At 34.2% G+C, this 15,923-nt stretch overlaps 1 protein-coding gene across 5 annotated transcripts in view; it reads left to right on the plus strand.

Annotated features, from left to right (window-relative positions):
- The window catches only part of LOC128675475 (histone-lysine N-methyltransferase PRDM16-like), a 104,713-nt gene that overhangs the window by 35,260 nt on the left and 53,530 nt on the right, over positions 1-15,923 (plus strand). For 3 of the 5 annotated variants that reach the window (XM_053754903.2, XM_053754908.2, XM_053754904.2), the window contains exon 2: positions 6,185-6,229. In XM_053754903.2, the coding sequence (XP_053610878.1) occupies positions 6,185-6,229 (45 nt within the window). Of the gene's footprint in view, positions 1-6,184; positions 6,230-6,629; positions 6,757-15,923 lie in introns of those variants that run through there. The other 2 variants (XM_053754909.2, XM_053754910.2) reach the window with 1 other exon arrangement.

The raw sequence follows: 15,923 nt of genomic DNA on the forward strand, positions 1-15,923 counted from the left end.
CGCTAACCCTCCGGCGCGGCCGTCGCGTGAGAAGTGAATTAAAGCGCGGCGGGGTCCGATCGACCACTTAACTGATCGTGTCGGTGTCTTAGGATAGTGGGAGGGTCGGCTGAAAGTTAATTCGTGTTTGATGTCACTACGCTTTATTGCTTGTTCCAGGAAATGCTTGGGGCTTCTTGTTTAGAGACATTGTAAGATTGATTTTAAAATATGACATGGTTTGAGATGAGTGAACGCAGATCAGCATTTTTTAATTTTATAATATATAAATACTATTAGTCCTATTCGTGTAAATAAATTCCTCATCTTATCAATCGGCAAATATACATGTACTTATTTTATAACGCTTAGATTTATATTTCTGTTAATCGAAATATGCAATAGAAATAGATTAATTCGTCAACTGAATAGTGGACATTATCATATCTTTTATTAATCTTTATTAGTACATTGGGCGTGAACAAAAGTGATGAATGTTCGGAAGTTATTGTTTGAGTAATCCTTTCAGTTTACAAAGACGACCCTTTGTCGAGTTAACCCTTAAATGGCGTTGTGGGGTTGCTGCGACACGCGGTCTGTCACATTCATAATATCGCATAGTTTATTATAATATTTTCGAACGATATTGCCTCTATATTCCCTCTGTAAATCGGCGTTGTCTACACTACTGGAAGTTATGGATTCACAATAGTTGAAATTGATTAAGTATCAAAGTTATATTCATGTAATTTAAATTTTATTTAATTATACTTTAATTAATTATTTAATAAAGTAATTAATTGTATACGTAGTTAAAATAAAACTTGCCATTTAGATATTTATATTAAAGTTTATATTTTCGTATTTGAATATGTGTTTCTGTGTAAAGAAAAGTACTTAATAGTGGATTTATCCTAAACTAATGATATTACGAGTACTACTCGTATTTTATTTTTAGAACGTTTTTAAATCATTATTAAATCATTATTTAAAAACAAATAACCAATAATAGTATATACATAATGAAAGGCTACAACTATATTCGAAAATTCCAAAAAAATATTTTCAAAACTACCTCGTGTGTACCAACAACCCAAATTATCGCTTGATCTGTGATGACAAAAATCATGTAATTTGGCGACGAAACGCGAATATCGCGCCGTATTCGGGTGGCTTCGTAGCTCTGACAGCGACATGCTGTTATTACAACAGTCGGAATCTGACAATTTATACTCGGAAGTATATTAAACTGTAGGTTACAGTCTAAATCTCTTCATAGGGGACGTGGATTTGTCATGTTCATTTGTTCGCAGTGTTATAACTGTAATATTTTCAGTTTGTTTAGCTAGGTTCAACTAGATTCTACTATATGAAGATTACACAAATAGAATTTTGCATGCCTTACTGCGAGATAAAATACATGTTTCTATAATGTAGATATACCATCTGTTCACACTTGCAAATAAATATAGATTGATTGAGTGAATTGCCTCTGTAAATCTAAATCAAGAGTATTTTTTTTTAATTCAGACGTAGTGGAAGTATAAAGCGAGATTCAAAATAAAGCCTATTTATGAATTGCTAGAGTAGAATAAATCATAATGAATAACAAATTATATGGATTAATTTTGGAATATGGGAAATTTTTGAGGGTGTAATGAATTCATTACTAATATTACAAACGATTTACATGAGGCAATTCATTTAATCAATCAATATTTATTTGCAAGAATGCAGTGTGGACAGATGGTATATCTAACATTATAGAAACATGTATTCTACCTTACAGTAAGGCATGCAAAATTCATTGGGATCAACGAGAAAGCAACTGGGACTTATTGGATAATTTTCTACTTAAATATTCTATCCACATGTGACGTGTTTTCTTGCATAAAAGCGTTATAACTAAACTAACATCAAACCGACTACCCGAAGTAATTAGAGAATCTATTTTAGAGCGGTCAAAGGGATTTCCTTCGGCAGTAGCTAGAATTATATCAGCATATTGGAAGTCATAACTATAAGATAAGGAATAATCAGAAGAGTAACTAAAGATAAAATTTAATTAAATTGTAATAAACTTAAGATAATAAATATAAGATTGAGGCTTGTTTCACCGTTCGCTGATTAAGTTCTTATATGTAACATGTATTAATTTATTACACCTATCTTTACAAGATAATCTTAATACGAGAAATGACACATATCTGTTTTTCAAAAATACATCAGAATGAAAGTACGATCGATGAAAAATATGGAGATGGCGATATAAATTGTGTTTCACAAGTGTAGGATAGGGCTAAATGTCTATTAGTCTGTCAAATTACAATATAATATTTAATCAGAAAGTGGTGACAGAAGTTCTAAAACTGTTTACTATGTAAATTATCTGCTCATTTGTTACATGTTTATAGCATTTCTAAGTAATGTACTAATGTAATGTAATGTAATCTAGGGTGTAACAAAACCATTTGGGGCATGGATGACAAATAAACATTTTTATACCAACTTCTTAACCTATAAATCGAAGCTGATCTAAAACTAATACTAGCACTTGTTTCGACTAGAGATTGCTAAAGTGAGATAGATTTTTGATTAAATCCTTTTTTTTTACAAACGTGTGTAAGCGTGTGTAAAACTGGTCAAGGATTTCCAAGTTTCTCACCTATCCTTTCTTTATTGTACGTCATAACAGTGTATATGTAAGTGGATCGATGTGGCCGGGCCATGGGTGTGTACATAACTCGAACAATGGCCAAGGCGTCGACACAATGGACAATGCCTCCTCCGATTCGATAAATACACTCATCTGAAGTCTGTGTGCGCTCGTATGTGCTTTCATGTTATGTAAGTAATATAACACAAGCGTGATTGTGTTAGATTTCTAGATTAAGCCTTATGTATTATGGAGGGAATTGGCCATATGGGACGTATGGCGAATAGATAATATATTCTAATTATGATATCAGTAGAATAGACGAATGCGGATTCGAAATTCTCAGAGATAGATTCTCAGAGAGATGTATTGTGTGGTTAAATATGTTTTAGATTTAGCTTAATGTATTATAGTTATTACATACCTATTCTTATGTATAAATCAAACATAATGCACTTATTGTAATATGGTAATTACAATAATTTGACAGTTACACAAAATCAATAGTATGCCCAACTTCCAAAGAGCAATATCAGGTACTTATTTCAATTAACATATTAACATTTATGCCCCAAATGCAACAGGTTCACCACCAAACATCACAGATGTTATTCAGTTGAAGCATTATTACGAAGGCGTGGTGACGGTAGATAAGTAGATTTGTGAGTTTGTGACAGTCCGGGCCCGTCCAGTAAATTCTGTGACAACACCGTTACACCGGCTTAGCTTCCGTGCAAATAAGGGTCGGTCTAAATGACACCCCGCCGCGTACGCGGGTTAATACCATTTTTCTTTTATGGTTATAAACGCTATTTGTAATATCTTTTTCAAATAGACATTTTCGATAGTTAGCATACAATTAATAGTTGTATTAACAGTGAATTAATAGTTTACCATGTTCGTCGACAGTTTGAAATTAATTGAATTCATTGAAACATATGAATCATACCTATATTTCAATTTGTATATATTTCTGTAAGACCTTCGGAAAAAAAATAAGCAAGCGGTCCGTCCCGGCTCGGGTAATACCGTAGTAAATTATACCTACATTTAAACCTTCGTCTAAATCTATTTGTGAAAACGATGTAAAATCCTTCCAGTAGTTTTTGAGTTTAGTGCTTCAGACAGATGACGCGAGCGACAGAGGTACTTTTCAAAGTTATAGAGTGTTTTTCTATTTGCGTGAAATGTTTCTATTATTGCTATAATAGTTAAACATGAATAATAATAAACCCCAAAGCAACTCAAGTTGCAGATCGGCGCGTGCGCAGCCACAAACCGGTGCGCGCACAATGCAGCGGAAGAAGCCGCGCACCGCCCCCGACAGATGGCGTCTTGCAATCGCCATCTTGAAACTGGTTTTTAATAAACACGATTTTTCGATATCAACTTTTGAGGGTTATTATTTGAGTACAAGGAAAAGATTTGTAATGCGATCTGTTTTGGAGTAACTTTTAGTTAAAAATTATTTGAGGGCGAAAATCGGAAATTATATTACTTTATTATATTATAATCTCTATTTCTATGAAATTTATTAACATGAAAATCATGGAAATATGGAAGTAATCATATAGGTATAGCTCCGTGTACATTACAGATAACTTCCATACAATTACGTTTGCTATATTTATCGCCTATCGGAACAAAATCGTTTAAATTTTATCATATCACATTTAAAATAGATAGGAAGGACTTCCTGATCACATTGGAAAATCCATGTCACGCTGTAGTTAAATGACAAAATTCGCGTTGATTTATAATATAAATTTTCTATAGGTATTTAATACTAATATTGTAATAATGTGAAAGTACATTTGTTTGTTTATTTGTTACCTCTTACACTTTGTCTACTCAAGTAATCTACTCGAAATTTTGCATGTACTTGTGCTACGTAAGAGTACGGAGAAAGACAAATCAGCGGAAAATTGGGCGGAACGCGGGGGAAGCCGCGGGCAAAAGCTACTTTTTATAAGATTAAAATACCTTGTTTAAAATATTGATATTTCTACTTTAACGTTCGGCATAGCAACTTAATATTATTATAAAGGCCCTCTATCATAACATAATAGGCATACGGCACGCGTCCACATCCTCACACACAACAAAGATAACACGCGCCAAATTGAGTACCATAATGAATGCCCTAAAATAAACTGTCAGACAATGCGGCCATCTTGAATTACTTTTGTATGAAGAGGAAGTAGGAAAGCAGCTGTGACTTCTTTTTCTTTAGTTCCCGTAATGATGGCTGTGGAGTGCATTCGCCCTTTGTCCCTGTCGCGTGCCCGAAGGTGGGCGGAAGATGTAAAGGTGTTCGTGTACCGTTGTGTCTCAAGATGTTTTGATTACGAGGGTCAGATGAACGCAATTTAGATATGATTAGGCTCTTTGTGTCCGTTTGTCTGTCTCGAATGGAGGCTTTGGAAATTAACCCTTTAGTTTGGGGATTACTTTTTGAATCTGGTTCTTCTTTATATTGTGGGCTGTAAAACCTGAAACTCGAGCTTTAAAAAAAATAAGGCATAAATATTCAGTTGTGATTCTACGACCTATGTGAAGTCAACTCTTTGGGACAGCATTGTTGCCCATCCTCATATAGTCGCATGAACTCATACTTGTACGACATCTAATGCCGTCTCCACACTGTCTCGGAACAGTTCGCCGAATTTAGCGGATTCAGCATACATTGGTGATTTTTCATAGCGTAAATAAAAGTACTTATCGACACTTATCTGTCCGAGTTCGGCTATAGTGTGTAGCAGGCATAATGCTCACAAGTTTTGTAACTGGCATGCAAGTGTGCAAGTTGCCGGCATGTGTCGTTACGCAACTAGTAACACAAACCGGCCGCCACAAAGTCTTTATCATAATACGATATAAAAATATCTGAATGTTTGAAGATTCAAATTTCTTTCACTTAGTTAGAAACAACCTAAAGGTGTAAGTAGATTTAATCATTTCAATTCGTGAATTGTTCGGGTAATGTTCAGATAAGACATGGCGTAATCGTAGATTGCAATATTGAATCACCATATTTATGAGTGGTATTAACAAAATTACCACTAAGAAGTAGTTAGTACCCAATAAGTAATAGTACAGGTTCATCTGTTCAACAGCATTGCCAGTTTTTTTTAACTAAGCGGGATTTTGAAACCAAATGAGTAAAAAAGCGAGATTATTTCGTCAAAGACGGGACAAATAGAAAAATAAAACGCAAATGAATATAGTTAAACAGTTTTTTACAGTTTTAATAAAAACACAATTTCTAAATTTTATTTAAAAAATTAACTACTTATTTTATAGGTAGTTAATTTTTGTGCAAAAGTATGCCGATGTCGTTTTGTTTTTGCTTCTGTCTGCACATCAAGAAAAGCGGGACAGTAAATTCTGGACTCAAAAATCGGGACCTCTGTCAACGCTGCTGTTCGATTTCAAGTGATTAGATGAATCGTAATGCATAGTATATTGTATTGCTACCAATAAATCCATCCATATTGAAAATATAAACTGACGAAAATAAAAATAATAAATGTTTTTTTATTTTTTCAGGCACAGAAGAAGACCCAAATGCAATTGCAACTAATGATAATGCAGGTAATATCATATTTTTCAAGATAACATGTCGTGTATCTGTATATCTATCTCCGGCATCGTAGCAGCCAAACGACTGAACCAATTTTGAAAGAAGTTGGTAAATCGTCAGCTCTTTTCTAACAGATGAGCAGTAAGCAACTTCCAAACGGGGAGTTCTTAAATGTAAATAAAACGTGGAGAGGTTTATGTTCAGCACGACATATCTTTAAAACAATCTATCGTATATAATATAGCTAGTGTATCTATTGGCTTAGACCCATCTGCTGATCCATTGATATCCCAATGACGATATTGTTGTGACATTCAAACTTTCCACTTATCCGGCCCAATGATTTCTAATCTACAATTTTATCTGTTAGATAGTAAATATAGAAAAGATATTTGGCAGTGATGAGTACGCCAGTCTTCGGAGAAGGTCGTTCTTGTTATTCGAAATATGTATTGACATATATAGATCACCATTATCGAGTAAGAGAGTGTACGTAGTGGAGTGCGACTGAGGATTACTGACGTATTTTTCGAAAACGGTGAGTTAGTAGTAAATTACATCATGTTCTACCAATAATTCGTTAAACATAGATAAGTATATATATAGTTGCCTGTACGGTACAGACATCAGCGTAACAAGATACTGTTGTTTTGAATTCTATTTTTCACAACAATAAAAACAATATAACTCACAGTAGAAGATAAACTTAAATTAAGTTTTTAACTAACATTATATTTATGTTATTTTATATAATTATAAATATAAGAAATATTTGTAAAAGGTGAAAAATACTTTGATTTGATTCACCGGGATAAAAAGTAAATTAAACATTCACTTCATAAATATAAACATGATAATTAATGTTCACTTTCGTTAAACGTCAATTAAGTATAATTGAAATGGTTATTGACAAAGAAAAGTGACATCAACTTTACTGCCTGATAAGTTTAAATTTTAATGAAATGTGTGCTTTATCTGTGAAAAAATTTAACATGTAAGTCAACCCGATCAAAAGGTCTGAGAAATGTCACAAGGGAATCAAAACCTAGGCCATAAGAAAGCAAAAGTAAGATAATATATGTCTGATATTGCAGTTAAAGGAAAAATCTTTGAAAACTGTAAATATGTAAACCGTTTGGACATACTAATTAAAAGCGTCTTTCACGGAACCTTCATTGCGTTAGTCCGACTCGCTTTTTACCTGTTTTTTATATGCAACCTTATCGATTATTTAGTACATAAGCACTTAAACAGTTCATAAATGTTTAGATAGGTAATCAAGTATTGCTAATAAATTGATTAGGGATTATCTTATCAATTTACTTTATATATTTTGATTACAAAAAAAATGCCGTAGACAGAACTGTTTAAATCGGTTTTGGCAGACCGATAGGTACGTATTCTGTTGATACTTTTCTTCCATCTTTTCTTCGTATAATTTCTTATATATTGTAGTCAAGGGCGGAGCGTACACATGTAAATAAAATGGGCAAGTATGCCGGTAACTAATTGTCAAAACTTTGACATTGACACGTCAGGTACTTGCATGTGTTGTGTACGTATGGTGACATGTGCCGGTAACTGGCATGCAAGTATACAAACAACTGGCATTTATATTTCCGCCATAAAATTAACAACTGCGCAATTCTATCAGTGAATAATCCAGTTGGAATGTGACGTGAACGATTATTGTGGCAAATGTCTATATCAGTCGATTATGATATAGTATTTGTTTATCACGAAATGAACATATAGATATCATTGACATATAACTATAGATAGCGCCCGTTACCCGCCGTTCTAAGTTAGCGATAAACGCGGTAAGTCTGCGCGACGCGGCACTTATTTCAATAACATTTATGAATGTATTAATGTGTAGTAATTTTGGCCTATCTTGTCGCTATACTCAAACATCGCAATATCCTACCACTCACCTAGGACATTAGTCCTAATGGTCCCTTAATAATTTAAGGCTATATTTAGGTAATGATAGAGATATTGAAAAATGAAATTCAGCATTTAGCTCTTTAATAAATGATTACTTCTTAATATACGACAACACAATGGATTTTAATATGTTATGATTCTAATAAACCTCTCTCTCATCCCTACATTCATCACTCTTTGAAATATATAGGGTAGTTGCCTGTATATAAAATAAAATGTATACATGCATTCACATAATGAAACACAAACACGATAATCAAATCGCTTTACTTGATCAACTTTATTTATGTCATTTAATATTTTGTTTTCCTCATTAAAGTATAATTAAAAATCTTTTTGACTCCAACATGTCACACATAAAATACAAAAAGATATGACATAGTAACCTTATCTAAAGCATCACACGATACGAGGCACGACTCCGTTTCTATTTCCTGATCGATAAGATTATTTACTTTTTTGCCGGTTACACAAAAAAGAGTGTTTCAGGTGTTCATGTTTGTATGTATTTAGGTATGTATGTATATGTATAAATATCTTTATTAAAGAAAAAGTAAGAAAACGTATGGGCTTCACCATTCAATGGCTTAGGGAGAAACTGGAAAAAGTGAGAGACAGAGAGTGTTTCAATATTTTTTTAAATATTTCATTTATTATCAGATAATTATGACGTTTTTATATTACTTATGATATAAGCTATGATTTCATTAATCAATATGATCTATTATTTAAGATTTATTTCAAGTTGAAAAATTTAATTTGACCAATATAATCGAGTTGGTTATCAAACAAAAGGGTTTTGTAATGGTGATCATAGAACTTGTTGGTTTAGTTGTACAGTTATATGAAAAATTGTAAAAAAAAACATATAGAAGACAGCACTATGCATGTATGTCGTAGATGATTCTAAAAAGTTATGTTAGATACCTTAAGGCGACTGGAATAAAATCTGTCACTAGTACTACCTATTATAATAAGAATAAAAAATGGACAGCTTCAAGCAATTTGCGCCAAGAATCTGCCAAGCGTCCGCCATTTCTACCTCAGTCTGGATCGAATCTCTTCCTGGTCGTGTCATTACAGTGGTGGCTGTCATTAAAGGCGATCGTAAAGACGCGGGTCGTGGCCCATGGAATGCGCGCAGAGTCACGATCGTCGATAAACGACCTAACACACTGGATTGCGCGCCTATAACTACCATTATGAAGGGTCTGTTAGCTTCTTGTGTTTTTACCCTAGCGTATTGTATACTGAAATATAGGCTTGCTTAGTTTAGGCACCAGTCTCACTTGTTTTATATAAACTACAGTATGTAACCAATTATTTAATCCATGCGTGTGTAGTAGTAACACATTAAGTTCGGTATAGTCTCGACTGCTGACAGTCATAAAGCCGCCTTTTATAAATTAGCTTTCATGTGTATACTGTATGTGCAATATCTGCAATATAGTGAATTATATAGTCTAGAGATCAGGCCACTCGAGGTAGGTAGAAAATCGCAAATCCACACTAACACTACACGATAGCCTGTCCATTGTCGCATGACGTTTCTTTGATGATTCGTCGCGGGTGCCAATCAGGCGGTAGCCTTACTCGGACTTAAGAAATAAGAAGAATAAAGTATCTTTGTCTAGCCTTTACAATTAATTTTCATGTTTAGCGTGTCTACTCTGGATGGTCATCTCTATGATGATTTCGAATCCGGTTCCGGATTTCAAAAGGAAAAATGGAAACCTTAAAAAATCCCTCGTGCGTCTGTAGGGATTTTCACTCCTAGTTTAATCATTAATCAGTGATTATTTCTTATAAAAAACATTAGTTTTTAAAAATCAAACGAACTTAACAAGTGAAGTTCGATGATAATTGTGTGAACAGATTCATTCGAAGCGATTTATGGTGTACATAACGTATATTTTCTATGTTAATTTATGTAAAATGCCTAATAATTCGATTGTCAATGATAAGTTATTAGAGTCCTTGAGATTAATTTGTTTGGTTTATAAATTAGTTTGCAGCTTTTGTACCTACTTTATGTCCCCCATTGCCCTTGATGCCATATACATAGGGTTGGTGCGTGCAACAGTTTTGCATGAGGACCACCACCAATTAGAAGCAATACCAGCCCATCGGCTCAAGTGCCATCATTATCTCGACAACCGCACCCCATATCAGATCTTCCTCCCTGGTCGTTAGGCGTAAATTCGTGTGGGATTTTCACGCATTTTTGGAGACAAGTGGAGTGAGCAATCCTGAAGTATGGGGTTGGGACATAGTTAAAGCGTTTAGGCTGAGAGTCGTCGAGTGCCTTCAGCCTTTTATGGGGTTTTCTATCGTTTTGGTATTTGTGCGTCGAGCTATTTTATCAATTCGAGGGGAGGTTTGACAACCCTCGCGCGGACTCACGAGAGCGGAAAATTTTTGTTATGTGATGTTCCGTAATTATATTATATACTAACGTCGTGTATTTAAAAAAAACGGTTTACGTATAATTTATAGCGGCTTGCACATAACATGACAATATCTGTCGCACGACAGAATGCTGCAGGTCCCAAGTTCGATTCCCAGGTCAAGACGAAAAATGACATTTGTCAGCCTTATCTTGTTTGTTTAGTATCAGGTCTCAAACTTACTTTGGGACTGTCATTGCTCAGTCTTCCCATTAAAAAAAAGACAACTTTTTATGAGAATATTATTATTATTTTATTAGAAGAACAAACAGGTACATATTATTACAAATATTTTATGAAGTATAAGTGGTTGATTCTGATTAAACCTGATTGGAACTAACGAGTATCAGCTGTGATAGCGAATCGTTTATCTTAGAGATATAATAAACAACATAACGAGACCTACCTCGTACTTTAGACTACCACGACCGCTTCTAGTGGCCTCACGAATACTATATAATAAATATTGATGATTCTTGCCCTTTTGCCATTCTATCACGTCCCTACCATTCAGTACATTTTGAAGTTTGATACAGGATATTATTATCTATATCAACATAAAGATATTTTTATATCGAAATTTTCGCTAGAGTGTAGATTAGTGAGCTAAACATTACATATTGTGATTAGGGTCAACCGGGCCCGATACTAGAATATTTATTCCATGAAATGTATAAAAAACAAAACAGAATATAATGTACGATTGATCGGTGTCGGCAACCTCATCGCATCAGACCTCAGAGCATCGGTGACGTCTTACCATCACGAGACCCGCTTGATCGTTGGTCGAATTTCATAAAATAAGTGACAATTATCGTCAAATCTTTAGCACCCAAATATAATAACGAAAAAGGACTGAAACGGTCAAAATCCTCTCGAATTAAACGTCGTCAGTTCTTCCCATGACATAATGGGAACTAGCACATTACGGCTATTGTTTTCCCTTTGTTCATTTTTTTTTTGTTTTAACCCCCCCTTTGTTGCGCGCCGAAGCGGTGAATTGTTGGATGGGTTCTAACAGAGATGGGTTTACGCCCGGGCACAGACTGGGCTTAAACTTGCGTGAAATCTTCCAAAGACTAGACAGTTTTACATGACATTGACATTAGTATTACCACACAGCCTTTCTAAAGGGTGTTAACGTCAGTCAGACGGCTGGTCATAAAATCACAGGCGAATCTTATAGTGTACTCGAGAGTTATATTTTTTCCACGGTTTTTGCATTCGGGGTATCACAGCCGCAAATGAGCTCAGGACACGTAAGGACGAAAGAGAGGATTCCTTCTAAAATCACGAATTGCATAGACATACCTAAATTGCAGTGTAATAACTAATGCATGATTTGATTAGCGTCGGCCTAAGGCTGTGGATACACATGATTATCCGCCGCCGCACGTGTCTCCACCCCCTCACCCCGCACCGCCCCGCCGCCCCGGGCTATATGAAATTAATTTCAAGCTACTCCCGGATTGTGTACATTGCTTGTAACCAGGTATAACATCCAGAAAGGGGCAAATGATCATTCTGATCCACAGAACTGCAGTAAATTTATTTCAAATTCAAATTCAAAATTCTTTATTCAATTTAGGATGATATACATCACTTATTGACGTCAAAAATATTACTTAAACTAAGTCTACTGCCGGCTTCCAAAGCGCAGGTGAAGAAGAAGCGGCGCAACAAACTTCACCGCAGCCTTTTCTCCAAGGACGTCAATTAACACATATAGGTCTTATACATATATTAAATATAATTAGGAGGACGAATTTACATCATTATTAAAAATGTCAAAATTTTAATGAATAAATAAAATAAAAGTTGTATTTCCAATAAAATTATTGACAATTGTCACACAAAATTTTTATTACAACATTTAGTATTAGTAAACACATTTAGTATTAGTAAATTTATTTATTTAAATTTATAGTCGATGGCAGCAGATAAATGTATTATGCATTTAAGACTTTTACTTTGGGGTTCCTTCTTTTTAGTATTTTATAATACTTCGAATAATTTATATTTTACATACATTGAGTGTAGGTGGTAGTAGTAGTCTAGATGCTTAACTGAATGATTTAACAAGAGCTTCTGACTAATGTTAACTATTTTTTTTGTATTAATAGGAATACATTCGTTTACGATATTAATTAATACCTATATACAATGCAAAAATAATTAGACAACATCAGAATTAGCAAAAATATTCTGCATTTCTATAATAGCAGACAGATACAATCCTTGCGATCAAATAAATCCTTTTTTTATCTAATTTAAATATATTCTTTGAAAATTTCACGTACTACCGTTTGAAAGTAGACCGTCCTAGTAAATAGCTACAGGACGTTTGCGGTTGGCTTCTCTGTCCGTTTATCTTGTTCTTTATATATCTTTAACGTTAGACTTGCTGTTAATTAAAACAGAATATATATAATAAAATGTCCTAACAGGCATTACGTGATCCATAATTAGTGCTAGTAAATCATCAATTAACATAGCTAGAGACAAAACACAACTGAAACTATTATATAATATAAATATTATGTCATGTAAGCACGTATATGCGTTTTATGTATACATACCTAGTATACATAAAACGCATATACGTAAGAAAACAACTTTATTTTGATCTGACTGAATGAATACGTATTATTTCTAAAGTCGATAGTAAATTATTTCTTATATTCACCTCACTCTTTATCTCATAAATTCAGAACGGATAAATCATTAATATTATATAGCAGATAAATATATTGAGTTATATTTTCTTACCATATTATCGATATAATATCAGGTCTTATCATATAGTCACGTCGACCTTGGCTGATAAAGAATAACGGCTTTTAGTTACTCAATTTATTATTAGGAACTCTTATTTTTCATACAGTTAAGCATGGCCTTTGAGTTTCGCAACTCTTGGTGTCTACCTCGTAAGGGATAATTAGATTAAGGGAAAATTTCTAATTAGAAATTAAGCGTCTTTTTGAGTAAAAAGTTAGATTGCTAACACACACGAAAAGAAAGAAAAGAAAGAGTAAAAAGTATTAAAGCACTAGGATAGTTTAATTTTTACTATTAAGTAATTTCAAAATTATTTTCTCCCCTACAAAGTGCAAAGTGTAAAACGCAAGTCAATGCAACCGACACACGAACATAACATGTTCATAGTCATATGTATCCAGCGTCTTTAGATGAGAACCTTTTAGGGCAGAAAGTGGAGAGCGTTGTACCGATCGGCTTCAGTGCTCACCCCGACCGACAGTAAAAAATATGAGCATCCCTCCCCCCCTCCGGCCCACGGCGCCATCTTGAAAAACTTTGTCACTTGTAGCCGCAAATCGATCTGTGTCTACGGCGTAGCGCGTAGGCGGGTCGTAGCGTGTCGTAGGTGCTTTTTTTATTTGACGTTTTGCCATATTGCAGTTAAGTTTCAGATTTATTTAATTTTATAACCATCGCTTGCATCTTTAACATTAGTTGAATATAATAAAAGTAAGGACACAAAAGTTATGTCTATACCTGTATGTATTTACTCTATTGTTGGCAGATTTAATTTAATCATGTGTCAAACGGTTTTTAACTTTACAATATGCAATATATAGAGAGAAATCTCTCTACAGTTCGCACAGATATTGTGTACAGCGAGGTAATTGAGTCAACTTTCATAATTCGTGCTTTCACTGTAGGTTTAAAAAAAATATTTTAATTATGGAAATCATATTTATTGTCTCAAATACGAATAAAATTATAATATTCATCAATGTATTGTTATCCAATATACCGGCGGCATTGCCTGGATCGCGATGCTATGTACAGGATGCTGTACACCAGGTATGACCTGGACCGCAGATTATAATTAATGATAGTTATTATTCTTAACATTAGTGAATGAGTGACGACCTCGGTGGCGCAGTGGTAAAGTTCTTGCCGCTGAACCGAGAGGTCCCGGGTTCGATCCCCGGTCGGGTCATGATGGAAAATGATCTTTTTCTGATTGGCCCGGGTCTTGGATGTTTATCTATATATGTATTTGTTATAAAATATTAGTATCGTTGAGTTAGTATCCCATAACACAAGTCTCGAACTTACTTTGGGGCTAGCTCAATCTGTGTGATTTGTCATAATATATTTATTTATATTTAATGAGTATTTGAACGAGTCGCCATATATCAACTTTGTCTTTATAAGTTTAATTATTTTGAACGCGTATTTTAGCACTACATTATGTATATCGTACTAACAGAATAAACTGCATCACAATAAAAAAGCTCCGCTCTAGTGGTTGACTTATTAAGATGTTTCTTATAAATGTTTGCTGAGCTATGTATGTTATTATTTCGGGTCCATTGTCCTATCCCCTCATAACATGACTTTTATTGTCATTCAAATGATAATCGCTGAAAGGATTCAGAGAAATTATTCACATCACTACCTTGACAAAACAGATACGCCCTGTGGCTATGCCTTTATAAGTTTTTGTCAAACAATTTTCAGTCCTATATTTATTGTCTTTATAATTCAATTTCGTAAGCTATTTATAGCTTGACGACAAGTTTATAAAGCAGAACACCTATGGATCTCAGTGGGTGTCCGTAGAATTTGGTTCGTAATGTCCGTGTTTCTGTGATGTACTTGAATCAACGACGTAGTGCATGTTGGTTTGTATCATTTGTATGGATTAACTAATAATAATCTATGGAATATGTTTGTATGGATCACTATTACTTCAAAAAATTTATGTGATACTGAAGTTGGAACTACTAGAAGTGTCAATACAATGTTTTAAAATTTGGTTAGTACTTCCAGCGATTAGTAGTAGAGTTAGTTTAACATTAATGTTGGCAATTAAAGATAAATGTATTTCCATTGTCTGCTTCGTATTCTCTTGATGCAGTCGTGGTCAGGTATGTTGTTTGGAGACGCGTAGCACTGTAGCTGTGCTCTTAATTTGTTTCGAACAGATTCTTGGAGGGCGTTTTCATTTAGAGATGCGTTGTTGAGGACTTGTATCTGGTCGGCGCTCAGGAACTTCCCCCGAGATCTGAATCCATCCATGCTGCCCTGCACCACCACCAGACGCTCCAAATATTTCCGATATCATATAACGGAATATTTTATAAATTTTGTTGAGATAGACGGTCCTTAGACAAAGCTTGGAAATACAATATACAAATTAAAAATATTTTTAGGTAAAACATCCATCAATTCTACTTGAAATAGGAGTAATTTATTTTATCTATTACTATAATCTTTAAAAAAAAATGTGGTACTAATAAAAATAGAAATGTAATAATTCACGTTCAAAGAGATAAGA

Source organism: Plodia interpunctella, chromosome 14, assembly GCF_027563975.2.
Source record: "Plodia interpunctella isolate USDA-ARS_2022_Savannah chromosome 14, ilPloInte3.2, whole genome shotgun sequence".
NCBI lineage: Eukaryota > Metazoa > Arthropoda > Insecta > Lepidoptera > Pyralidae > Plodia > Plodia interpunctella.